The following is a 25,632-nucleotide window of genomic DNA, read 5'->3' as shown; positions in this document are numbered from 1 at the left end:
CTTCTAGCTTGCAGAGCAAAGACTGACTTACTTCTCTTCTGTAGGTGTCATTCCCGGAATGCCAGATGCTTGCCTGGATGCCTATTGATAAAACATAGAATAAATATTGAGAATAAAGCAAATGAAAATAAATTACTGCTATTCATGTAATAATATGAAACATGAAGGCATTTATTCCTACGTCATCCCCTTCAAGGAACTGATCTTAACTACGACTGGCAATGTTTCCCAAGATATCGATCCTAACTGGAATCTGTCCTCCTATGATCCAGCAGAGGTTCACGAACCAGAATCAGACGTTCTCCCATGTCCACACCTACAGATGAGTCTTACAACAAGCCCTGTTTGTCCCTGGTACAGTAGGTGATATGTACAACTTGTAAATGGGAAAAATAAATTGTGTAAAGTAAAATTTTTTTACTTAAAGTTAAAGTAAACTTCTAAATGCTTAGCAAATTTCAGAAAAGTACTTTATAAGTATAATCATTGTTCTAATAGAAAGGTGGCAGCTATTTTGTGCATATTGTCTCACATATAACAATTTTACATTTTATATTTCCTTATGACTTGAAGGAGACCATTCAGCCTTCTCAGTCGATGACAGTTCTCAAAGTTAGCCATATAGACATTGGCTAGCACTGTGTCCAGAACTATAGTGGTAGACCATTACCAATTTGTTACAAAAACCCAGTGATACTGTTGCAGATCTGTAACCAACAGAACTGTATTCCAGTTATGGTGACAGAGCACTACACACGCATGCTAAACCACATTAACAATGACAGTCCTGTACCTAGTGTTGATAAACTGATAGGCCAGTAGCTACCAGAACATGAAAGCTTGAACAGGAGAGTGCCATTTAGTCCCAAACTTCTCTGACTTTCCTTTAGTTTATATGTGCCATTATGACCAAACTCCATAAACCTGATTTTGCTGCACATCTCACAATATTGATTTGCAAAATTTAGCATTAATTCTTATTAGATTTGCACGTAGAAGTGTTTCCCAACTTCACTGGCATTCATGCCATTACTTATTCCTTCAAATACATCAGATTTTCTGGTCACCCATTGCTGTTTATGGGACCTTGCTATGCACAAACTGGTGGCTGGGATTTCAATGAGTAAACCTGGTAACAAGAGAACACAAATGTACGATAGTAGGCAATATCCCAGGAAGTCAATGACTTAGTTTTATACTACGATGCTTGTGAAAATATAATGGTATAAGGGTACAGATAATCCAATTGTACAATAGTATAATTGTAAGTGAGTATACTGCTTCTTTCCAAATTCTGGGCATTTCCAGGATTTGGATTATCTCATTTATCACATCCAGTATGAATATAAAACTTCACTTAATGCAACAAAAAACAGAGAATCAATTCAACACAGATGTGACTGTTAAAATGTTTGCTAAAAAAACAATAATCCTTGATTGTCTTGCTTACAGACACATGAACAGTGGCTGATAAATCATTGACAAAGCAGTGAATCAGCTGCAAGTACACAAGACACTGTTATTACATAGCTTACAAGCAACCATTGCAATTCAGATATGAAAGATATCAAAGTCCATCACACTACACAACCCTGCTGAAAAGTACTAAGTAATTTAAATTGTGCGGAAATAATGAAAATGCATCTAAATCCAATTCTTTGCATTTGTTTGTATGCACCCACAGCTCACAAACAGAGCCACTTTTGCACCTAGTTTGCATATTTGCACAAACAATAGCAAGCAGTCACACAAACAGACTGAGTGGTAAAGAAGGCATATGGCATGCTTGCGACCATTGATTGGGGAATTGAGTACAAGGTCAGGAAATCACATTGCAACTTCGGTTAGGTGGCACTTGGAGTATCGTGTGCAATTCTGCTCGTCCCATTACAGAAATAATGCAGAGACTTTGGAGAGGGTTTACCACAGTTCAAATAAATGTTATTGAAGTACAGTACATATACGTTACCACATCAAACTTTGAGATTCATTTTAAGCACACACTTACAGGGGAAAAAATAAATACAGTAGAATTTTACAAAAAACTGTACACAAAAAATTACAAACACTAATGTGCAAAAGACACACTCCAAACAAAAATAATACTGAGAACATGAGGTGTATAGTCCTTGAAAATGAATTTGTAGATCATAGGATCATTTCAAGAGCCTGACAGTGGTAGGGTAATAACTGTTCCTGGATCTGATAGCATGGGACCTAAGAATCTGTACCTCCTATTCTATGGTAGTAGTAAGTGTACTAGGATGCTGCCTGGAAGAAAGGGTCTTATCCATGAGAGGCTGGACAAACTTTGGTTGTTTTCTTTGGAGGCTGAAAGGAGACTCAATAGAAGTTGAAGTGGCACAGTAGCAAAGTAGTTAGGAACAATGCTTTAAGAGTAACAGCATCTGAGTTCAATTCTCACCGCTGTCTGTACCGAGTTTGTATGTTCTCCACGTGGCCAAGTGTGTTTCCCCTCTTGTTCTGATTTCCTCCCATAGACGTACCAGTTGGTAGGTTAATTGTTCCTTGTAGACCATCCCATGATTAAGCCAGAGTTAAATAGGGGGTTGCTGGGCAGCTCAGCTTAAAGGGCCAGATGGGCCTATTGCACACTGTATCTCGATAAATATAAAACTATGAGAGGGAGCAACAGGATGCAAGGTCAGAATATTTTCCCAGGGTAGAAACGTCAAGAACCAGAGAACATGGACTTAAGGCGATACGGGAAAGCTTAAAGGAGATAAGTACAGCAAGTTTTATTACATGAAGTTGTAGGTGTCATAACAAGCTCCAAGATACAGTAGTGTAAGCAGATATGATAATGCCATTTAGTAGGCTGAGGTAAATATGCAAGGAATAGTAGATATACAGCACATACAGATATAGGAGATTTAGCTTAATTTAACATCGAGTTTGGTACGGACACTGTGAATTGAAGGGCCTGTTCCTGCAGTATAGTGGTCTATGTTCTCATAGAGTTGTCATATGTACAGGCATCAGCTGCTGACATAGGCAGACACATATCCTTGCAATCATGCACATTTACTTTGCAACGATAAATGCGCCATCTCTCTCACATACTCCTGAGACTTATACACTGACATGTACCTGTGCAGTCAAGAGACCTTGACCAACTTCCACCCTTACTGACCGTTATATGTTTAGGGCTAAAGGAGTACGAGCTCTCATTGCCAAACGCAAGAGGTCTGAGTGTCACTCACTGTCTTCATCTGCCAGCAAATTTATTGTTGGCCGAAATCACTGTGAGCAAGTGAACCTTTAACAAGTTAATAACACGGGAAGCAGAAGTTATAAATTGATAAGCACTCATTAGTGAGTTGCCTCTCAACTGAGACCAGGAGTTCAAAGGATATTAGGGCAAACGTATAAACCGTATGGGCAAGGAGGTGGAATTTTGGTTGAAAGGGATGAGGACTGTACAGGAATCCCCAGTTGGTCGGCCCTTGGTTGCTGCCCCGGTAAACGGGAGAGGCCTGGGCCGCCGCTGGTTCTCCGGAGTCCGGGCTCATGGCCTTACCGGGTACAAGTACAACACTGCGCTCATCAGGACCACCACAAAGGTGATAGCGAAAATCGCGAAGTCCAGCATGGTGTCAGGCCTCGGGCTCAGCCGGGGCTGCAGCCAGTCCAATTCCGCTCTTGCTGTGGGCCACGTCCTCCCGCCGGGACACGTTTCCAACTCCGCCCCCGAGGCCAGACCCGCCCCGCTCCGGCTCCGTATCCACAACAACGCGGGCCAGGCCTAAACGCCTAGAGACCACCGCGCACTGAGGCCGGCTCCTCGCCGAGCTCCCTTCAGTCTCGTTCTGTAGCCGGAGCCGCTGAATCTGCCATTGACTCGATCTCTGTACCAATAACTCGGCATCAAAATTATAATCCAGTTACTTCAAATTCCCAAACGCAATTATTTTGGTCTGCAATTCCCATTCCATCAGTGTTCCGATCACAATTTGTCAGTTCCCAAACCACGAGTTCTGTAATTCCAGTCCATCAATAACTTTATCCCGATCTAGATCTTTTGGTCTACATTTGTCAATTCCAGTCCTTTAGTATTGAAATACCATTCCAGGTTGACCAGTCTTCATAGTGCCGCAACCATAATCACCAAGTTAGCACTTCTAATGGCATGGCAAATCCCTCAAAGCTATTTTCTATCTTCAGAATCCTAATCAGGTTTACTATCACTGGCGTATGTCGTGAAATTTGTTGTTATGCAGTAAATTACAGTAAGTTTATATTTTAAAAGTTTCATTAAATAAATAACGCAAAAAGTAGTGAGGTAATATTCATGAGTTCAATGCTCATTCAGAAATCTGACGGCTGAGGGGAAGAAGCTATTAGCTATTACTGAATCATTGAGTGTGTGCCTTCAGGCTCCTGTCCTCCTCCGTGATGATACCAATGAGAAGAGGGCATGTCCTGGCCGATGGCGTCCTTAAAAATGGATGCCACCTTTTTGAGGCATGGCACCTTGAAGATGTCCTGGATGCTGGGGAGCTGAGTTTACAATTTTATGAAGCTTATTTCAATTCTGTGCATTGCTACCTCCCATACTGTGGTATAATCAGTAGAAATATCTTTGGTGATATCTCATCAAACTCCAAATGAAATATAGTTCCCGTCATGTCATGTATCTATTTTTGCCTGTCTGTATTGTATTTTATGTTTATTATGGGTAATTCATCATGTGGTAGAAGCAAATTAATATAGCTATGTATTCACGCTTTGGTTAAGTTCAGTGTTAGTCTGTTTAGAGCCAACGATATGTTGCGCACAGGTTAGATCCTCAGAGATATTGACACCCAAGAACTTGAAATTGCTCACCCTTTCCATTTCTGATCCCTCTATAAAGGACTGGTGTGTGTTTCTTCATCTTACCCTTTCTGAAGTCCACAATCAATTCTTTGTTCTTATTGACCACTCAACCAGCTAATCTATCTCACTCCTGTACGCTTTCTTGTAACCTTTCAGTCTAAACCAGGTTTTTTCAGTGTCCCAAGTCCCACCAGTGATACATCACTATCATTGTAAACTGGAAACGAGAAAATCTGCAGATGCTGAAAATCCGAGCAACACACAGAAAATGCTGGAATAACTCAGCAGGCCAGGCAGCATCTATGGAAAAATGTATGGTTGATGTTTCAGGCCAAAACACTTCGGCATGACATGTAAACCTGACAGGCCAAAATCTAAGAAATAGCAAACAATACTAAGCATTTCTTTGCAGGTATGAGGTCATGGGGTGGAAGCAAACTCAGTTAATGAAAATCCATTGAAAATATGCTGGCCATTTTAGGGTTCTAATGTACATTAACCATAACCTGTTCCCCACTTCCCAGTGAGATCTAGCATCTGACCTTTATGCAGGATGCTGGCTGTTGTATGCTATAAGATTAATTCATTTTTTATAACTGGCATTAGGATGTACAGAAATGAGAAAATCTGCATATACTGGAAATCCAAGCAACACACACAAAATGCTGTTGGAACTCAGCATAACAGGCAACATCTAAGGAGAAGAGTACATTTACCTTTTGGGCCGCAACACTTTAATGGATTGTTGATTTATTACACTGGACCTTCAGCTAGTCATACTCCAAATTCTTGTCAGATTCCCGGCAGGTGGTAAGAGTGGGCTCCCTTACCTCCAACCCTCTGACCCCCAACACAGGTGCCCCTCAGGGCTGTGTCCTAAACCCCATCCTTTAATTTCTGTATATCCATGACTGTGTTGCTAACCACAGCTTCAAGCTGCTAATTAAATTTGCTGATGACACTACACTGATTGGCCTAATCTCAAACAATAATGAGGCAGCCTACAGAGAAGTCATCACCCTGATACAGTGGTGTCAAGGAAACAATCTCTCCCCTCAATGTCACAAAAACAAAGGAGCTGGTTGTGGATTACAGAAGAAATGAAGACAGATCAATGGATCTGGAGCTGAGAGGGTGAACAGCTTCAGGTTCCTCAGCATACACATCACTGAAAATCTCACGTGGTATGTACTCACCAGCTGTGTGGTGAAGTAGTTTGGTATGGGCCCCTAATTCCTAAGAACTTTCTACAGGGGCATGATTGAGAGCATCCTGACTGGCTGTATCACTGCCTGGTATGGGAACTGTACCTCCCTCAATCACAGAACTCTACAGAGTGGTGCGGACAGCCCAGCACATCTGTAGATGTGAACTTCCCACTATTCAGGACATTTACAAAGACAGGTGTGTAAAAAGGACCCAAGGATCATTGGGGACCCGATTCACCCCAATCACAAACTGTTCCAGCTGCTACCTTCCAGGAAACAGTACTGCAGCATAAAAGCCAGGATTAACAGGCTCCGGGACAGCTTCTTCCACCAGGCCATCAGACTGATTAATTCATGCTGACACAATTGTATTTCTATGTTACATTGACTGTCCTGTTGTACATAATATTATAAATTAGTATAAATTGCACATTTAGATGGAGACATAAAGATTTTTACTCCTCATGTATATGAAGGATGCAAGTAATAAAGTCAATTCAGTTCAATTAATGGCATGGTTTATGGAAGATGATTTCTACACTTTCACAACCATTTGCAAAAGTGTTTTGTCAGTTCAGTCCCGAATGCACTGGTTCTAATTTTAAAATCAAAGTTCCCTTGTACTCTATTCAGCTCACGATTGTACAGCTTTCAGAGTTTTGTAACAAGAACCTGTGACATCAAGTTGTTCAATATGTGAGGTTGAGTAAGTTAATTCAGACTGGCAGGCATCTTGGGAAATAATTGCTTTTCATTCAGCCAAATCATTTTCACAGGTGGCTGCCTTGCTTGCAGTTAAGCTTCCCAATCCTTACCCAAAAGAAGGAAGGTGCCTGTGCGTGACCAGTCTCTCTCGCTCAGTACTTCCAGAATCTTGGGTCTTAGGCAAGGTTTAATCAATGTGGTTTGTGGATTGGACTGTATAGTTCATTTTATGATGTGTTTCTGGTTTCCAGTCACTTTTTTAAAATCGCTATTTTGTGCAATTTTGATCAGGGCGGACTGGCTCTGCAGCCAATGAACAACAGTGCTAAACTGAACTGAAGTGAACTAAACCAAACATTACTAGGCTGTTTCAGTGACTTTGTGGTTTGATGTTTTATGTTGTGTTTATCGCTCATTTTTTTGCCATTTGCACAACTTGTTCTTTTTTGGCATGTTGGATGGTTGATGTTGTCATTGAATTGTTTCTTTGTTTCATGGCTGCCTGCCGGAGGACAAATCTCAAGGTTGTATACAGACTTTGATAACACTTTGAATCTTGTCTGGTGTGCTCTCATAGACTTCAATACCTTTTATCGAAATATGAACCACAGTTTTTGCAGGTGACTGCTTTCAGGTAAATTCACATAAATCAGGGACTGCCTGAAGAAAATTGCACTACAGTGCATCTATTCCTACACCCTTGAAATTGCTTACGAGCAACTGTTCAGGAGAGGGGAAGAAAGTTGGGGGTCAAATAATTATACTTTGAAGCTTGCCTCCACATTTAGATATCATAAATACCACTTTTATTAAAATTCTTAATTTTAAAACATATTTCAACATTTCAAACAGATTTAAAGAGATTTTTTATTTACTTACACAGTACCTTCCACAGCATCGTGTTCTGAATAATTGTGCAGCCAGTGAAGTGTTTCAGAAGCAGCTATTACATGATGTGAAAAATACAGCAACCAATTGGTACAAATGCAAGCCAATGAGCCAAGTGACCAATATGTTTTAGTGATGTTACTTGAAAAGAAAATATTTATAGGGGTACCTGGAAACACAGACAGGCCTCCAATCCCACCACTGGACCTCTGGCCTCCAGTCCTTTGGTCTCAGACTCACAGACATCAGGCCTCAACCTCCAGTCTTGCCAAATGACACCACCCCCCCACCCCGGACCTCCAAATTTGGGACTTGCTGACCATGACTCACTAACCTCAGGATTCACTGGCCTTCTTTCTCAGAGCTCGCAGACCTCATTCCTCTATCCTCGAGGATCATAGGCTTCCAAACACAGAGTGCTTCGTCCTGAACACTATCCCTGGCTCCTTTCCCCAATTCTACATTCACTGCTCCTCATCTTTCACTCCCACCCATCCTGAATCTAAACCCTAACCTGACCTCCAACCATCCCCCACACTGTTCCCAAAATTCATGCCTATCAACTTAAAAAAACTAAGTCAGAGCCATGAACCCAACAGACATTGCAGCTCAGTGCCATCTTGTCAATCCAATTTATTTCTTTACTATTTGCCCATTTGTCTGGCTTGAACTACATGGCCTTTGGAAGGGATTATATCCTATGCTGATGTATAAATCCTTAAACAGAACCATGAACTTTTCTGGTGTCAATTACTACGTGCCATTAATGAGTGGAGGCTGAGGACCTTGAGGTAATTTTTGCTTGGATATTGCTGCATCAAGTTTATTGTCATTCAACCATACACATGTATACAGCTAAACAAAACATAATTCCTTTGGGGCCGGGGTGAAAAATAAAGTACATATTAGTCACATAGTACACATATAATTATGATCCTCATACAGTTACATTCAGAAGAGGAGCATCTATCTGAATAATTAGATATTTATTTGATTTATTTAGTGATATAGCGCGGAGTAGGCCCTTTCTGGCCCTTTGAGCCACGCCACCCCGCAGCCCTCCAACTAGCCCAGATAATGCTAAGCTAATCACGGGACAATTTGCAATGACCATTTAATCTACCCAATATGTCTTTGGACTGTGGGAAGAAACTGGAGGACCTGGAGAAAATCCATGCATTCCATGGGGAGGATGTGCAGAGACTCGTTAAAGAATGGCACTAGAACTGAACTCTGGAACACTCCAAACTGTAATAGTGTTGTGCTAATCACCAGAAATGGGCACCATGGTTAGCACTAGAGTATTACAGCTTGGGGCGATCCGGAGTTCATTTCTGTAAGGAGTCTCTATATATAATTTCTGAACCATCTGAATGGCCATTGTTTCTCAAGATACTGCTTTCATCGCATTCCGAGATCCACATTTAAACCCATGCATCAGCATACATGCCCTTGATCGACCTAAGTATGTTGCATTGTATCCAATCACCTCTTTTCAGTCATCAATAGGCTCCTTTTGCACTGTCCTGCCAAACATAACTTGGACATTGTCCAAAACAGATTGGATAATAAATCAGGCTGCCTCCGTAGTGTCTCAAAATGCTTCATAGTGTCACTCATACACAATGCATCTTCTTTTTCATCCTTTTGTGTAAATGCCACTCTCATTTTCTCTCCAGGATGGCCACGTTAGTGGCAAATAGTACCAAATGATGGGCAATTGGAATAATAAGCCTTGAGCTTTAACATTTGTGGCTGCATTCAGACAATGATCAATGCTCTACATTGAATTGCAAATGCTACAACATTTGTTGACCAACAGGCATTAATGTTAGGTTGGAACAATCACTTAACAACAAGGTGAGGATCAGCTCTGGTATAAAAAAATGTAAATACCTGCACAATATAAATTCATCTTAAACAATACAAAAGGGTTTTCAAAGTAACCTATTCAAAGTAAAACCATTCAGAGAGAATGTTTCATATTTCTTCAACCAGACACTGGTTTATGCTTGTGCTTTGGATTTCTCATTAGGTTCAACTGTATCATTCACAGCCAATCCAAACTCCACTTCTGCACAAAGAAGCAAGCAAATTTATTACTGTGCAGTTAGACAACAGTCCTGTTACAAAGAGTCATCAGTCAGACAGTAACATTGGTCAATATTTAATTCTCTTCATTACATGTATCAACAAAACAGACAGTGTGATGGAGACGAACTGTAGCATTTCTCCATTTTTCTGTAGTACACATTTTAGGTGAAATTTTTAAAGGAATGCCATTTCAATAAACATCCTCAGGCAACCTCATTTTCATTTCTGAAGTAAAGATTTTGGTGATTAGTTTAAGGAAATACATAAAATCCAGTCAATAGGAGGCAGTTCTTTGGTTCACCATACTGTCAATAATGGAAAAATACACTCCAACTGAAGTGTACCTTACCAATAACAGCGATATATCCAGAATACTAGCTTATAATCATACACTTGGCTTCTACAAGTGCATTTACTACAGAATTCAAATTTATGGAGTGTTTCACATGCAACACAAGCAAGGGGAATATTGAAATAGTCAAAACTAGGATAGCTAAGTCATGGGTGAGGGTTGGGTTTTCAGAAGGGCTGAGTCAAGAAGTGAGGGGTTGGGTTTTGCGGAGGAAGATGTGCTACATTGAAAAGGGATTCTTGGCGATAGGAAATTACTTTGAAAGTTTACAATGTTAAGTAGGATTTTAAAAACTAGAACATAATCAACTCCAGGCAAATACACTGTAGTAGTCAATGGAGGAACTAAACTCATTGATCATTAATACTTCCAGAAACTACTAAAGACTGCAGATTTATGGTAATCACAAAGTACACTGCAGATGCTGTGGTCAAATCAACACATACAAACAAGCTGGATGAACTTAACAGATCTGGCAGCATCCGTTGAAATGAGCAGTCAACGTTTCGGGCCGAGACCCTTTGTCAGGACTGCATGAAGGGTCTCGGCCCAAAAACGTTGACTGCTCATTTCAACGGATGCTGCCCGACCTGCTGAGTTCCTCCAGCTTGTTTGTACGTGTAGATTTATGGTAATGTTTGATCAATACATTGGCTTCCAATTCACTAGAAAGTATCTGTTTCTACAGCAGAAATACACAATAATCCTATCAACAACCATGGAGCAAAATAATGACAGCAAGTTTCTAATTTGGGTTTACATATCCTTATGTATTCTAACAGCATTTTCTGTTTTTGATTGTCATATCTTTTTTCATTCTTAGTTTTAATTTTTTTCTCTCTATCCAAAAGACAATTCAAAATTCTTGTAGCTCTTCAGACTCAAGTATCACAAGATCTAACTACTACTTACCAACTTAGCCTATTCTTATCTGGTTCACCAGAGAGTAATGACCTGGATTATGGGCCTTTTATTCATTCTTCTTCCTCTAGAGATTCAATACCTCTGCTTCCTCAGGAGGCTAAAGGAATTTGGCATATCCCATTGTCCCTTACCAATTTTTAATCGATGCACAATAGAAAGCATTCTATTGGGATGCATAACTGCTTGATATGGCAACTACTCTGCATGTGGCCACAAGAAACTGAGAGAGTTGCGGACGCAGCTCAGCACATCATGGACACCAGCCTCCCCTTCATGGACTCTGTCTATACTTCTTGTTGCCTTGGTAAAGCAGACATCATAAACAAGAACCCAACCACCACAGAATCCCCTCTTTCACTCCTCCAGAGATACAAAAGCCTGAAAGCACATACCACCAGGCTCAAGGACAGCTTCTGCCCTGCTGTTATAAGACTATTAAGTGGTTCACTAGTACAATAAAAAAGAATCATGACCTCACAATCTGCCTTGTAATACCTAGCAATTTATCATATACCTGTACCTGTACTGCACTTTCTCTGTAGCTGTTAGTTTATTGTGCATTGTTAGTGTTTCAGCTATGTGGAGTACTTCACCATGTCTTCAACCTGAGCCTGAGTCTCCAGAGGGTTCCTGTCCTGTGGAAGACGTTCTGCCTCGTTCCTGTACCGAAGACTCCGCGCCCCAGTGGCTCCAATGACTACAGACCAGTGGCATTGACCTCCCACATCATGAAGACCCTGGAGAGACTTGTTCTAGAGAAGCTCCGGCCTATGGTTAGGCCACACTTAGACCCCCTCCAGTTCGCCTATCAGTCCCTACTAGGAGTTGAGGATGCCATCGTCTACCTGCTGAACTGTGTCTATGCCCACCTGGACAAGTCGGCGAGCACAGTGAAGGTCATGTTTTTTGACTTCTCCAGTGCGTTCAACACCATCCGCCCTGCTCTGCTGGGTGAGAAGCTGACAGTGATGCAGGTGGATGCTTCCCTGGTGTCATGGATTATTGGTTTACCTGACTGGCAGACCTCAGTACGTGCGCTTGCAACACTGTGGTCACAGAGTGGTCAGCAGCACTGGGGCTCCACAAGGGACTGTCCTGTCTCCTTTCCTCTTCACCACTTACACCTCGGACTTCAACTACTGCACAGAGTCTTGCCATCTTCAGAAGTTTTCTGATGACTCTGCCATAGTTGGATGCATCAGCAAGGGAGATGATGCTGAGTACAGGGTTACGGTGGGAAACTTTGTCACATGGTGTGAGCAGAATCATCTTCAGCTTAATGTGAAAAAGACTAGGGAGCTGGTAGTGGACCTGAGGAGGGCTAAGGAACCGGTGACCCCTGTTTCCATCCAAGGGGTCAGTGTGGACATGGTGGAGGATTACAAATACCTGGGGATACGAATTGACAATAAACTGGACTGGTCAAAGAACACTGAGGCTGTCTACAAGAAGGGGCAGAGCCATCTCTATTTCCTGAGGAGACTGAGGTCCTTTAACATCTGCCGGATGATGCTGAGGATGTTCTACGAGTCTGTGGTGGCCAGTGCTATCATGTTTGCTGTTGTGTGCTGGGGCAGCAGGCTGAGAGTAGCAGACACCAACAGAATCAACAAACTCATTCGTAAGGCCAGTGATGTTGTGGAGGTGGAACTGGACTCTCTGACGGTGGTGTCTGAAAAGAGGATGCTGTCCAAGTTGCATGCCATCTTGGACAATGACTCCCATCCACTCCATAATGTGCTGGTTAGGCACAGGAGTACATTCAGCCAGAGACTCATTCCACCGAGATGCAACACTGAGCATCATAGGAAGTCATTCCTACCTGTGGCCATCAAACTTTACAACTCCTCCCTCGGAGTGTCAGACACCCTGAGCCAATAGGCTGGTCCTGGACTTATTTCCACTTGGCATGATTAACTTATTATTTAATTATTTATGGTTTTATATTGCTATATTTCTTCACTATTCTTGGTCCGGCTTTAATGAAACCCAATTTCCCTCGGGATCAACAAAGTACGTCTGTCTGTCTGTCTGTCTACTTCGATGCACTGTGTAATGATTTGATCTGTATGAATAGTATACAGGACAAGTGTTTCATTGTACCTTGGTAAATGTGCAATAAACCCATTCCAATTCCTTACCATCAATTGTAATCTTTGTTCACATACCTTCAGTATGATCAAGCATAGGCTGATAAGACAGGAAAATCCAGGCCAGTGAAACTAAGATGGTAGCTACCAGGTTTACAACAACCCAAGAGTGCAGAATCAAAAACTCTGATCCGGAAGTCCTGTGTAGTGTCAGATAGAGATTCCTTTATTAACAAGAAATTCACCAAAACACAGTAAATTTACAGAGAACCAATGGAGCACGGTAGTGAGGTTACAACATTAACCCCCGGTTATGGTGGTCAAAAGCAAAACTTAGGAATTTACTCCAACTTGACAAGTTGTGATTTTTACTTGTTTAAAGGCCGCCATCAAAAATAAATTCTGAAAGGTGCTAGTTGTTGCAAGGACTTAGGGAACTGCCTGCCATTTTCTATCTAGTCTGAGTTGTAGGTGATTATAGTTGAACACCATCCTGTTGATTCTTAATGTTGAAAAAGTAACCAGGAATAGGCAATACAAATGGATTTATGATGTGACCTCATCATAAGAGCACATTGATATCATGGAGATTTTACTATTTGACACATTAAAATACAATGGAGGTCCACCCCAAAATTGAGGGATAACACTGATGATTTTGGTGCAATACTGCTGTTATTGGTGCAAAAGTTCAATGATGTCATCGAGGAAAAGAAGCCCCATGATCAGAAGGAGTAGGATATCCAATGCCTCAACAGCTGCAGTACCAAGTTCAAATATAGAAAGAAAATTCCTGTTAAATTATCTGGGGGGCAGACATTTGTCAATAAATAAAACCAAAAACTAGGTCTCCTATCTTTATAGTCCTTTCAGATTTAATGGTAAGAGCAACTGATCAGTTGACACAATAACTAATGTACATCGGGGAAAAAAAACATCAAAAGTTCAATCAGAAAAATGAAATAGGCCCGAGCTCAAAACTTAAAATCTAGCAATATCAAGCAGAAATAATTTTATGTTGCCCAGAGAAAAACTGCAAACTAATAACTTGTTACATTTTCTCCCACTCTAACCTTCATTGCCTATTTCCATGGGTACTCTAAAGGAGTTTTTGGAATGCATTGTAGTTAATAATTTGACTCTGTACAGTATCATGTCAAAGCCCAGACAGTGTATATTGTGTTGCTAGTGCCAAATTGGTGGCTCAGTCCAAGGAATCACGTTTTCCCTTAGGTGAGCTCTTTCATGATATAGCAGAAGCAGTTGTTTAGAGGCACAACCTTAATTCAGCAAGATACCAAATGTTGCACTTTATCAGTTCTTGGATTCCTCTGACATTTGTGCAATTACTGTTCTCACTGCTACAATGTTTATTCAATGAGATCAGAGGAGTCAGATTAACACCTATTACTCAACATCTCACATCCACCACCCACCACAATGTCACCACTTTTCATTTCATAGAATGCTATAAGAAGTATAGCTTATTATATAACAATATAGCACCTGTCCTATATAGCCTCAGAAGTCTCAGAAGTCCAGGAGCCAGGATTGTAAAGCACAGAGATATACCTTTTGGCCAAACTTGTTCATACCAACCAAAATGCCTTCCTGAGCTAGTCCCATTTGGGGTAGGTGGAGGGATGACAGGGTGGGTGGGAGAGAATGAACAGGAAGCAACACAGGCGTGCGGTGCGCATGCACCTAACAAGAGCAAATAAGACAGCATGCCAAAACAACACTGATTTATTTTGTTAGGCATTTACATAATAGTTGTGGACTGCAACTTACCAAAGTGTGGCATTGGTGATATCTTGTGGTGACCTGTACCAGTTAAACTTGTCACTGGCCATCTGCTGGCTGAGTGATAGTATCAGAGCTGCAACATATACTGCCAATAAAAATTAAACTAAACTTTACCAATAAACTAAGGATGCAGTCTTCAATATTACAGATACTGTTCAATGATAGATTTGATAACCAGTCTCTGTTGTTAAATGACAGTACTTTTGCAGAAGTGTCAGGAGGAGAGACTGACCATAAGTTTTTTGGACCTTTGGCTTGAATGTAGCCCACCTTTAATGCCCAGCTAACAATTCTTATTATGAGAAATTGAGGCTAGAAGGAAATTGGCATCTTTGGAACTAGACCAAAATGCTCAAGGGACAAAAAGTTACAACTTTTTTTTCACACTCGTTGAGCACTTCATCACCTATAATATTATTCTCTTTTCAAGGATCTCAATATGCAATTCTAATTATACAAAACTAAGTAAAAGATCCACAAAACCAGTCGACAATGGACCAACAACCAAAGACAGCAAGTGACTGGCCAGTGAAGGGCTAGAGAATTCCAGAAAGCAACTGGTCAGCAAGGGGTTGTTTCCAGAACAACTGTATGATCAGTAAAACTACTTACAGAAAGAGGCAACTGCTGTGGGGTCCAGTGTCACCATTCTGCGGAGTGTCATTGACGCATCAGCCATGTTAAGCCTGAGGAAAGCAGAACAAGTAGTAATAAAATTAAATATCAATGAAACTCATTACAGTTTATTTCATAGGTTCCATTGATCGGCAACATCCCCACAACAGATAATCACTCATTGACTACAAGGCCAGTTGAAAACTTACCTCCGCCCTCTCCAAACCCACCAATGGGCCTCATTTCCTTCCATCAAAGCAAGAGAAACTGCTGGTCAAACAGCTATTTGCATCCCTCAGATTATAGATAATCCGCTATTTCACAATCCAAATAGCCCTCTGCTCACTTGATTTGCTGGTGGTGCAAAGCAAGGTGGCATTATGTGTTGCGAAGAGGACACAAAGGGGCTTGAAAGGAATGTAGGTAGGGCCAGGGTGTGGCAGATGGAATATAGTGTTAAAAAACATGATTTTTGTCTGTTTTTTAGATAATTAAAAAAAATAATTACAAGGTTGAATTGGGAAGAATGAGAAGTAATCACATTGTACCTACAAGTTTCTAAAGAGCTGGACAGGGGAGATTGTGAGTATATGTTTCTCCTGGGTGAGGTATTCAGAACCTAAACTTTTCTTAAAACAAATATCATTATTCAGAATAGTGATAAGTAGAAAGATTGTTGGAAGCAAGCTGCAATTCTGCATTGAAAAAAATTAAATAGAGTTTTGGCGTGATATAAACCTTGCTCAAAGAGGACAACAAAGAGGTAGTCGTGGAGAGGCAGAGAAGTTATGGGATTGCTTCAGATCCGTGGACAGGGATATCTTCAAGGACTCAGTGGATCTGAATAAATACACCACAGTTGTAACAGACTTCATAAAAACAGTCGTAGATGAGTGTGCCCACACAAAATCATTCAGAGTCTTCCCCACCAGTAGCCCTGGATGAACCATGACATCTGCAATCTGCTGTGGGACAGATTAGAAGCATTCAGGTCTGGCCAACAAGTAGGATGCAAGAGGTCCAGGTACGATTTCCAGAAAGCCAACTCATGGATGAAGTGGCAATTCTGGATTAAACTTGAATCAATGAAGGATGCTCAGCAGCTGTGGCAGGACTTGAATAAAATCACCTCTTATGAAGTGAAATCAAGCTACATAGGTGGCAACAGGGCTTCACTCCAGATGAGTGCAATACCTTTTATGCTTACTTTGACTGTCAAAACATGGAGGAACTTTCATGTACTCCCACAGCCCCTGTGATTTCAGTCTCCGAAGCCAACGTGAGAGCGTCCTTCACGATGGTGAACCCATAGAAAGTACCTGGCCCATATCAGGTACCTAGTTGAATCAGCTGGCTGGAATGTTCACCGTTATTGTTAACCCTTCGCTTTGACAGTCTGAGATATCCACCTGCTTCAAGCAAGCTTCAATTACACTGGTGCCTCAGAACAACGTTAACCTGCCTCAATGACTATCGTCTGGTAGCACTTGCATTCACTTGATGAAGTGTTTTGAGAGAATGGTGATGAAACACATCAACTCCTGCCTGGGAAGTGACTTGAATCCACTCCAATTTGCCTACCGGCATAACAGATCCACAGCAGATGGCATTTCATTGGCTCTTTACTCAACCCTGGAACACCTAGACAGCAAACTTGCATATGTCAGGATGCTTTTCATTGACTACAATTCAGCATTCAATACTATCATCCCCTCAAAACTAATCAATAAGCATCAAGACCTTGGCCTCTACCTCCTTGTGCAATTGGATACTTAATTTTCTTACTTGCAGACAATCAACAATCTCCATCAGCACAGGAGCACCACAATGCTGTTGCTTAGCCCCCTGCTCTACTCGTTTTACACTTCTGACTGTGTGGCAAAGTACAGCTCCAAAGCCATATTTAAGTTTGCTGATGATACTACTGTTGTTGACCAAATCAAAACCTGTGACAAATCAGCAAATAGGAGGGAGATTGAGTGGTGTCACAACAACCACCTCTTACTCAATATCAGCAAGACCAAGAAGCTGATTATTGACTTAAGGAGGAGGAAACCAGACGGCCATGAGCCCGTCCTCATCGCGGGATCAGAGGTGGAGAGGGTCAGCAACTTTAAATTCCTCATTTGAGAGGCCGTGTCCCGGGCCCAGTACATAAGTGCAATTATGAAGAAAACATGAACAGTGACACTACTCCCTTAGAAGTTTGTGAAGGTTTAATATGACATCTAAAATGTTGATAAATGTCTATAGATGGGTGGTGGAGTGTATATTGACTGGTTGCATCACTGCCTGGTATGGAAACACCAATTCCCTCGAATGAAAAATCCTGCAAAAAGTCCATCACATGTTAAGCCCTCCTCACAAATGAGAACATTTACACAGAGTGCTGTCGCAGGAAAGCAGCATCCATCATTAAGGACTCCCACCACCTAGGTCATGCTCTCTTCTCACAGCTGCCATCAGAAAGAAAATACAAGAGCCTCAGGATTCTCACCACCAGGTTCAGGAACAGTTATTACCCTTCAGCCATCATGCTCTTGAACTACTCAACTTCACTTGCCCCATCACCGAATTGTTCCTACAACCAATGGCCTCTCTTTCAAGGACTCTTCATCTCATGTTTTGATATTTATTGCTTATTTATTTACTACATTTTTTTCTTTTGTATTTGCACAGTTTGTCTTTTTGCATTGTGGCTTTTTGTCCTTTGGGTGAGATCTCTTATTGATTCTAGTATGGTTCTTGGATTTAACGAGTTTTCCCACAAGAAAATGAATCTCAGGGTTTATATGATGACATACATATACTTTAATAATAAATTTACTCCAAGCTTTGATTGCTGTGACTACAGAGGTCTTTGCACCTCCCTTTTGTGTTATCAATCACACCGATAAGCAAGGCCTTTGGAAAATCAGGCTGTAGGGTAAATTATCAACTTAAAGCTTGGGACAGAAACCATAGATTGGCAGATTGTTATTACCATAAAGATGATCTCTTTGTTAATCGATTAGATGAAAAGAGAGTAGGACATTCAAGTTATATGATGACATAAAATTTAGTGGGAAAGTGAACTCTGAAAAGTTAGTAAGAGTCTGCAAGAAGATACAGAAAACAAATGAGTTGGTAGGAAGATAGAAGAAGTAGTGAAAAAATGTCTGGTTATTCACCTTTAGTATGAAAAACTGAATATTTTTAAAACTAGCACATATTGCTGTTTCTCTTAAACCAGAACAAAAGAACTCCTTCTACAGCAAAGATGGAAATACAGTAAGCAATTTTGAAGGTATTTATTATTTTTTTTAAACAAGTAGGTTCAGGCATGAAAGCCAAGAAGAAATTGCCATGAGTGCACAAGGCTTTGTTCAGATCTCATTTGGAATACTGCATGCCATTTTGGCTTCAATACAGTTATTTATGCCTTTGTGTTAGTACAGTTTAGATTCACTAAATTGATTCCTTGTGTGAGAGGGTTGTCCCAAGAGAAAAGACTAAAAAAGAATGGCCTACACACAACTGAATTTAGAAAAACTAGAACACTTCATTGAAAGATGCACAATTCTAAGAGGGGGATTGATAGGATAAATGCAAAGAGACTGTTTTCCCTAGCTAAAGATTCTAGAAAAGTGTCAGAAAAATCAATTAGTCATTTAGGACCAAGTGAAAGAGAATAGATTTTCCCATTGGGGTGAACAATTCATGATCATAGCTGTTATCCCACTGAATAGCAGAAGAGGTTCTAATTGCTCTCCATCTCTTTGCTTCTAGATCTTACGTTCCTCCACCAATCATCATAGACACACACATCCCTTGGGAAATACTGGGTCCAAATCATTATTACACATGTGCCATTTGTGGGATATTGAGCAACTCCTGGCTGTCAGCTAGCTCAGTTTCATTTTCCTGTAGAATGTACTGAGCACCTAGTGCCACTCTCATCAAACCTGACTTACACATCACCACCTTCATCTGCCACCTGAAACACAAAACCCTTTATTTCCATACAGCAATGAAGCACTATCCTAAACAGGCAATCACCCCATTGCTAGTTGCAGTCTGTATCATTTTAAAACAGAAAACGCTGCAGGGCCCAAAACCATAGTTTTGAGTATCCAGAAAAGGAACAAGCAAATAATTTGAGGGTCAAATTTGATTTGCACCAGCTTTTCTGCTGGCCCAGCATAGAGTGGCCATTATTCTCAAACTGCAAGCTGGAAGACACTAGGTGCAGTACAAGAGGCCTTTCTCCAAGATTTTGTAGCAGCATAAATATCTCAGAGGAAGTTAAGCTGGGAAGATGACTTAGTGGGTGAGATTAGGTAAAGAGGGAGCTGGAGCTGCTTGCATGCAGGATAGAGCTAACAAAGAGAATGACTGTGAACAGTCATGATAGAAAGTCAACAGAATGAAACCTGCAGATGGGGAAAATTAATGCCTTGGACTCTCCAGCGAAGGTCAAGGTAAAGTGTAGCCTTTTAATCACCAAAGCTGGTCCTTAATCACAATTAATATTTGTTTTCATGTTTTGTTGGGTTTGTACACCATAGGAGTTTACTGTACATGCCCCATGTAGAGGTACATATTACCTGTACAAGAGGCAACAGTAAATTTTTCTCATAAGCTTCTGTTCCAACTTGAAAATGGTCTACACGTGAAGAATCTTGGAATACTTGACTCAAAAATATAAAGGCAGAAAACACATAGCGAAGACACAATTGGCAGATTAATCTACTCATATTATCAAATGTAGTGATAAACAAGGGTTCAGACAAAGGCAGCAAATGACTGGCGTTGCATTTCTTCATCAAGGGACAGGAACATGGCTCCAGCAACACCCAAACATCTGAAGAAGAGGGCAGCTCACTCCCTAGTAGTAAACAAGTTGCATCTATCCATTATGGAAGGTGAACCCCTCAGATCTGGGACCCACATCTTGTAAAATGGTCAGGGATTTGTTATTTTACCCTTCTTACCTGTCAAATGCTGAGACTGTGCTGATTGCAAGCAAAAAATACAGGAGGCACTGGCTTGGGTAGACTAGCATGCTGTATTGCTGGAGCAAATTTGAGATGTTGACGAAATTGTAACCAGAAAGCACATAAACTACCACAATGTTCCACACCGTGTATCCGGCCAGAAATCCTTGTGAGAAAAGCCCAATTATCCTGGGAGAAGAATAAAAGTAGATTAACATCTGGCCATTGCAATACCGCAGCAACAAAATCTTCTCTATTATATACAGTTTGTGCCAAAAAATCTTTACTTTTCAAAAGATTAATAATGTGAAATACTGAGAACAACCGCTGAATGTAACCCATGCTCTCCAAGTAAATCAACAATGCTGAAATTATTGAGAAAAATAATTTAAGGCTTTTCAATTAATAAAGAAAAAATGGTGCAAAGGGTAAGATAGAGCAGAAAGAACATACAAGACAACAAAATAACCAACTTAAAGGAAGGCAGTAAGTGAGACCAGCAAATTATTGAACTCAACAATGAATCCAGAAAATTGTAATACACTGAGGGGCCAGAGCAGTTCCTCACTTCACTGGGACACTGATGGCACAAGTGTAAGTTGGAGAGGAAAAGAGAATTGAAGCAACAGGCAATCATGAGCATGGAGTCACACTGACAATCTGATTGGTGTTCTACATAGTAACGACCCATTTTACCTTTTACTTTAAAAGACAGAGTAGACTGCAGCAAATATAGTACATTATTAAATATTATTAAATTGAAAACAGCACAAGGATTAAAACAATCTACAGCAAAAGGAGCTTAAAGCCACAGCCACAGCAGCCTGGCAGAATTGAGCTGATCCTGGGGAACCAGAAATGAAGCCCCCTTACCTGAATCCACGGTGTGCCTGTAAAGAGACATCTTTGGTTGTCCGGGTGGATTTGACTTCCATGTAAACCTCGACTTGTTTGGCAATTTTCTCTGCTTCAACCCTGTCAGCAGCCTGAAACCGTCCTACAGAAGAAATTTGCAACATATTAAAAGTGAGACCCATAGCAGCCTTGCAGGGAAGGCTGCAGATAACATCTTAAAGGTGAGATCTTAGGAACAAATCAGATCCTGGCCTGAAGAGACAAGTGGAAGACACTGCATTCCTGTTGATCTTGAAAGCCTTTCTATTGAACCTTTGGGCCCATGTCAGTCACTTTCTCAGATATCAAAGCACAGGGTTCAATTCCCGCCACTGACAACTGTCTGTAAGGAGCTTATATGTTTTCCCCATGATAGTGTGGGTTTCTACTGTGTGCTCCAGTTTCCTCCCACAACCAAAGACATACAAGTTAGGTTTAATGAGTAGAGGGCACGCTATGTTGGCACTGGAAGCATACAACACTTGTGAGCTCCCTAGCACATTGACTTGATCTGACATCATCGGCGTATTTCACTGTATGTTTCAATGTACATTTGACAAAGAAAGCTAATCTAGTCTCTGAAAGGGCAAAATATCTCAAGCAAAAAATTAAACACAATCCAAAGGTCAGAACAGGTAATCATCAACCTGATCAGAAAGGCAAATTTTACAGAGCACCTGAAAATATAAAGGCAGGGTGGAGAGCGATGGATTTTGGGGAAGGAATTGTACTGTTTAGAATATTGACATGTGCACCACTAGAGGGACAAAGCAAACTGCAAATACATAAGGGACTACAGTTGTCAAATTTTCAGAACATTCTGTGGTTTGTGAAGATCAGAGAGGTAGGAGCAAATGAACAAACTTAAAGAGGAATTTATTTTCGGAATAAAAGTCACAACACTTTGAAACTCTCCTTTCAGGATAAGTATATTGCTGCCTATACCTCGTTAGAGAACAGACATAGCTCATTGAATCCCACTCTCTGATATTTTCTTTTAGCAAGAGAATTGTTGCTTTAACATTCCATGAATCTATTGCCTTGACTACCAGTGTTGCCGATACAATATTAAACAGTATGCTTCACTTCATTATGGCATGAATCACAAGGTTCTCTCAAGAGGATGACAAACTGTAATATGAAGCTTAAGGGAAAGTGGAGAAAGAAAACTAGCAATTATAAAAACAGTCCACAAAATTAAATTCTCAAAACATATTGCAAGAAATAGTATCGGAACCGAAAATTTAAAACTTTCAGAAAAGCTTCAATAAGTGCTGTCTCTGCTCCAGAAGATTGAGATGTGGACTAACGGAGCGGTCTTGAAGACTGAAAAATATTGATAAAAGTGGTGTAGTGGTACATATATTTGCCTTTATGGGAAGATCATGAATATAAAAAAACACAATAATTCTGTTAAGGTATTCAGGAGAAACCACTTTAATTATTGATTGAGACAACTATCATAGATGGTATTTACAGCAAACTGTTTACTGTACTATTTACATAACTTCACATGCATTTTGAATTATATTTTATTAACTTGTTTGTTTTCTGTTAAGTCAGATACAGTGGATTCTGGTTAACTGAGCCATTGGTTAATCCAGGCAGCTCTTAAAGAACAAAAACTAATTGAGAAAATATCCAAGATTCTCTTGGTTTATTTGGGACACTATAACTGCTTAAGTGTGACAGCAGACTTTGCCAAACAGTTTCTAACTGGTGTCAGCAGTCGTGTGTACTTGTATGGCCTTATGATATAACACCGTGCTTAGAGCAAACAGTTTTTAATAGCATGAGTTGTATGTGTTTGTGTTCAAAAAGCAGTGACTTATGTCACTCTTATTTGGCTAGATATAAGCAGTAAGATAATTCAGAATTGTTTGGCTCACTGAGGTTTCAAGCATTCAGACTTGGAAATGCCAGAAATGGCCAGAGTGAAAATGAAGTGATTTCACTACTTCAACAAGCTAGAAACAATGAATAATTTTAAATTATTAACAATCACCTTGAATGTTACCTTTGGCTCCAAGTAGCTGTTTGCATGTGACAGCGGCTACACCCCGGTACACAGCTTCAACAGGTGGGCTAAATCAGGTGAGGGTCTCGCACCCTGCTGAGATGGAGATATACCTGTCCTAGCATGGAAAGTCAGCTCCAGTCATCTGGGCAGATGAGATCTACAGTGAGATCCAATGGCCAGAAAGGCAATTCTGCAACACTACGTGGAGAGCGAAGGGCATGACAAAGCAGAGAAGTCGTCATGGTCATCCACTGCACCAGTGAAGACCCCAGTTGTGACATCTGCTTATACCACTCAACTGGTCTTCTGAGGCTGAGAATGAAATTGCCCAGTGCAACGGCTCTTCCACTTTATAAACTCTCCTGCACAGATTTCCTGTCATTGTCCGATACACTGGACAACCACCAGTAGTATCGGTAGAGTTCTAATTTATTTAGTATTTCATTTAAATACATAATTCATTACCTAGTTAAATGGTAGTTTGTCAATTTTATCTTGTTAACTATTTCCATTAAACTTTGGCTAATTGTGGCCAATTGAACCAAAATGTACTTGTCCCGATGTGTTCCAATTAACTGGAATCCACTGTATATATATTGTGGGTGCATCATTGTCCAGAGGAGGGTTGTTTCATTTGGTTGTGTGTAAGTAGTCAGATGACAATAAACTTGAACTTTAGGTAAAACCAAATTAGTAGTGAGGGAGAACAGAATGAAAGGAAGAAAGTTGTAATTATACACGAATGATCTGCTTTAGTGCTATAATTTATATTCAATATTGTCAATTCCCAACTCCCTTCTGTGGTTTCCACTGTGATTACACTTTCGTACTTAGACCCCAAGGCTGACATGCTGTCTCAAATTACCACTATAGAGAACTGCAGTAATTACTTACGGCTACGTTCAAGAAATACTTTGTTCACAGGCTGGCTGGAACCCAAGGATTGAGCAAATAGAGGACCTTTGGGCCAGGGAGCTTGCCCATCATCGATAATGTCGTCTTCCTCCACTTCAAGTTCATTGCTGTGGACTGCTGGGCGAGTTCTCCTGTTTGTTTTTCAAAAATACAGTGACCATATGTGGGCTTTAGAATGTATTAAACCATCTAAAAGGTAAAAAACTTCAGTTAATCACCAACCTGAAATGTTAACTCTGTTTCAGTCTTTCTGGATGCTACCCACTTAATGAATAGCTCCAGCATTTATCTCACGTTTTCAGCATCTGCATTTTTTTTAAGCTTTTTACTTAAGTCAGTAAGTCATTGTCAATGCTTTGTCTGTGATTTTATCTTTGGTATAGGCTATGCCTCAGCAATTGTGCTCATGTTCCGGGGTCTGGTGATTTCATTGGATCATGAAAGACTTGCTGAGGTAGATGGTGAGTCTTTCCCAAAAGTAATGAGGCACACTATCAGGATAGCCTTTTAACTTCTAGAGGATTGAGACAAGAATAATTTTCTTCACTTGAACAGCTGTGAATGCCAGCTATTTCTTAACATTAATGGGGGATGCTTAGTCACTGAATAAGTTTGAGGCTGGGTTTTAAACACTATAGAAATTGGAGGATTCAAAGTAATTTTATATCCCCATGTACAACCCTGTGATTCATTTTATTGTGGGCATACTCAATAAATTCATAATAGAATAATAACCAGAATAGAATCAATGAAAGACCACATCAACTTGAGCATTCAACCAGTCTGCAAAAGACAGCAAACTGTGCAAATAAAAAAGAAATAATAATAATAAATAAGCAATAGACATCAAGAATACGAGATGAAAAGTCCTTGAAAGTGAGTCAGGAACATTCCAATGATAGGGCAAGTGAAGTGGGTGGGAAAGTGAAATAGTGATCGAAGAATGGCGATGTCAGTAAATGTTGGCCATGGCTCCGGAAACCATACTTTTCACCCCTTCCATGGACACACATCAGAAGACACAAGATAAACTCATTGTATCTTGTAGTGGTGATGCCTTGGCTTCTCTGCACATATTTCATATGCTGACTGAAATGACTCCAGTGCTGTTATAGCTCAATCAGATCTTGGAGCCTCTGGTATAGCTTAAGTACAGCAGCTGTGGCTTATGTGGTAAACATTTTACCTTCTAATCTTGACTTTGTGAGTTCAAATCCCTTTGGAGCAATTTGATTTCATAATTTAAGATGACCCTTACTGAGGCTGTGCTATTAAATGTGCCTGTCATAGCAATATTTGGAGAAAT

General features: G+C 40.5%; 2 protein-coding genes across 5 annotated transcripts in view; both read right to left on the bottom strand.

Moving 5' to 3' along the window:
• Nucleotides 1-4,130, bottom strand: part of LOC132392787 (cytochrome P450 20A1) — a 51,652-nt gene extending 47,522 nt beyond the window's left edge. Inside the window, exons 1-2 of one of the 2 annotated variants that reach the window (XR_009511652.1) lie at nucleotides 3,542-4,130; nucleotides 32-81 (exon numbers count right to left, since the gene is read on the bottom strand). Coding sequence is in view for 1 of the 2 variants with exons in the window: in XM_059967138.1 (XP_059823121.1) it covers nucleotides 32-81; nucleotides 3,542-3,613 (122 nt within the window). In the remaining variant the exon portion in view is untranslated. The remainder of the gene's footprint in view (nucleotides 1-31; nucleotides 82-3,541) is intronic. The other variant, XM_059967138.1, reaches the window with a different exon arrangement.
• A 4,301-nt stretch (nucleotides 4,131-8,431) lies between these two features.
• Nucleotides 8,432-25,632, bottom strand: part of LOC132392782 (transmembrane protein 237-like) — a 40,489-nt gene continuing 23,288 nt past the window's right edge. For 2 of the 3 annotated variants that reach the window (XM_059967131.1, XM_059967132.1), the window contains exons 7-13: nucleotides 24,306-24,457; nucleotides 21,371-21,494; nucleotides 20,495-20,686; nucleotides 15,519-15,592; nucleotides 14,892-14,991; nucleotides 13,179-13,300; nucleotides 8,432-9,714 (exon numbers count right to left, since the gene is read on the bottom strand). In XM_059967131.1, coding sequence (XP_059823114.1) covers nucleotides 9,647-9,714; nucleotides 13,179-13,300; nucleotides 14,892-14,991; nucleotides 15,519-15,592; nucleotides 20,495-20,686; nucleotides 21,371-21,494; nucleotides 24,306-24,457 — 832 coding nt within the window. In that variant the 3' untranslated portion in view covers nucleotides 8,432-9,646. The other variant, XM_059967133.1, reaches the window with a different exon arrangement.

This window comes from Hypanus sabinus, chromosome 4, assembly GCF_030144855.1.
Source record: "Hypanus sabinus isolate sHypSab1 chromosome 4, sHypSab1.hap1, whole genome shotgun sequence".
Lineage (NCBI taxonomy): Eukaryota > Metazoa > Chordata > Chondrichthyes > Myliobatiformes > Dasyatidae > Hypanus > Hypanus sabinus.
Note: the sequence above shows the minus strand (reverse complement) of the source record. Positions and strands in the feature narration are given on the sequence as shown.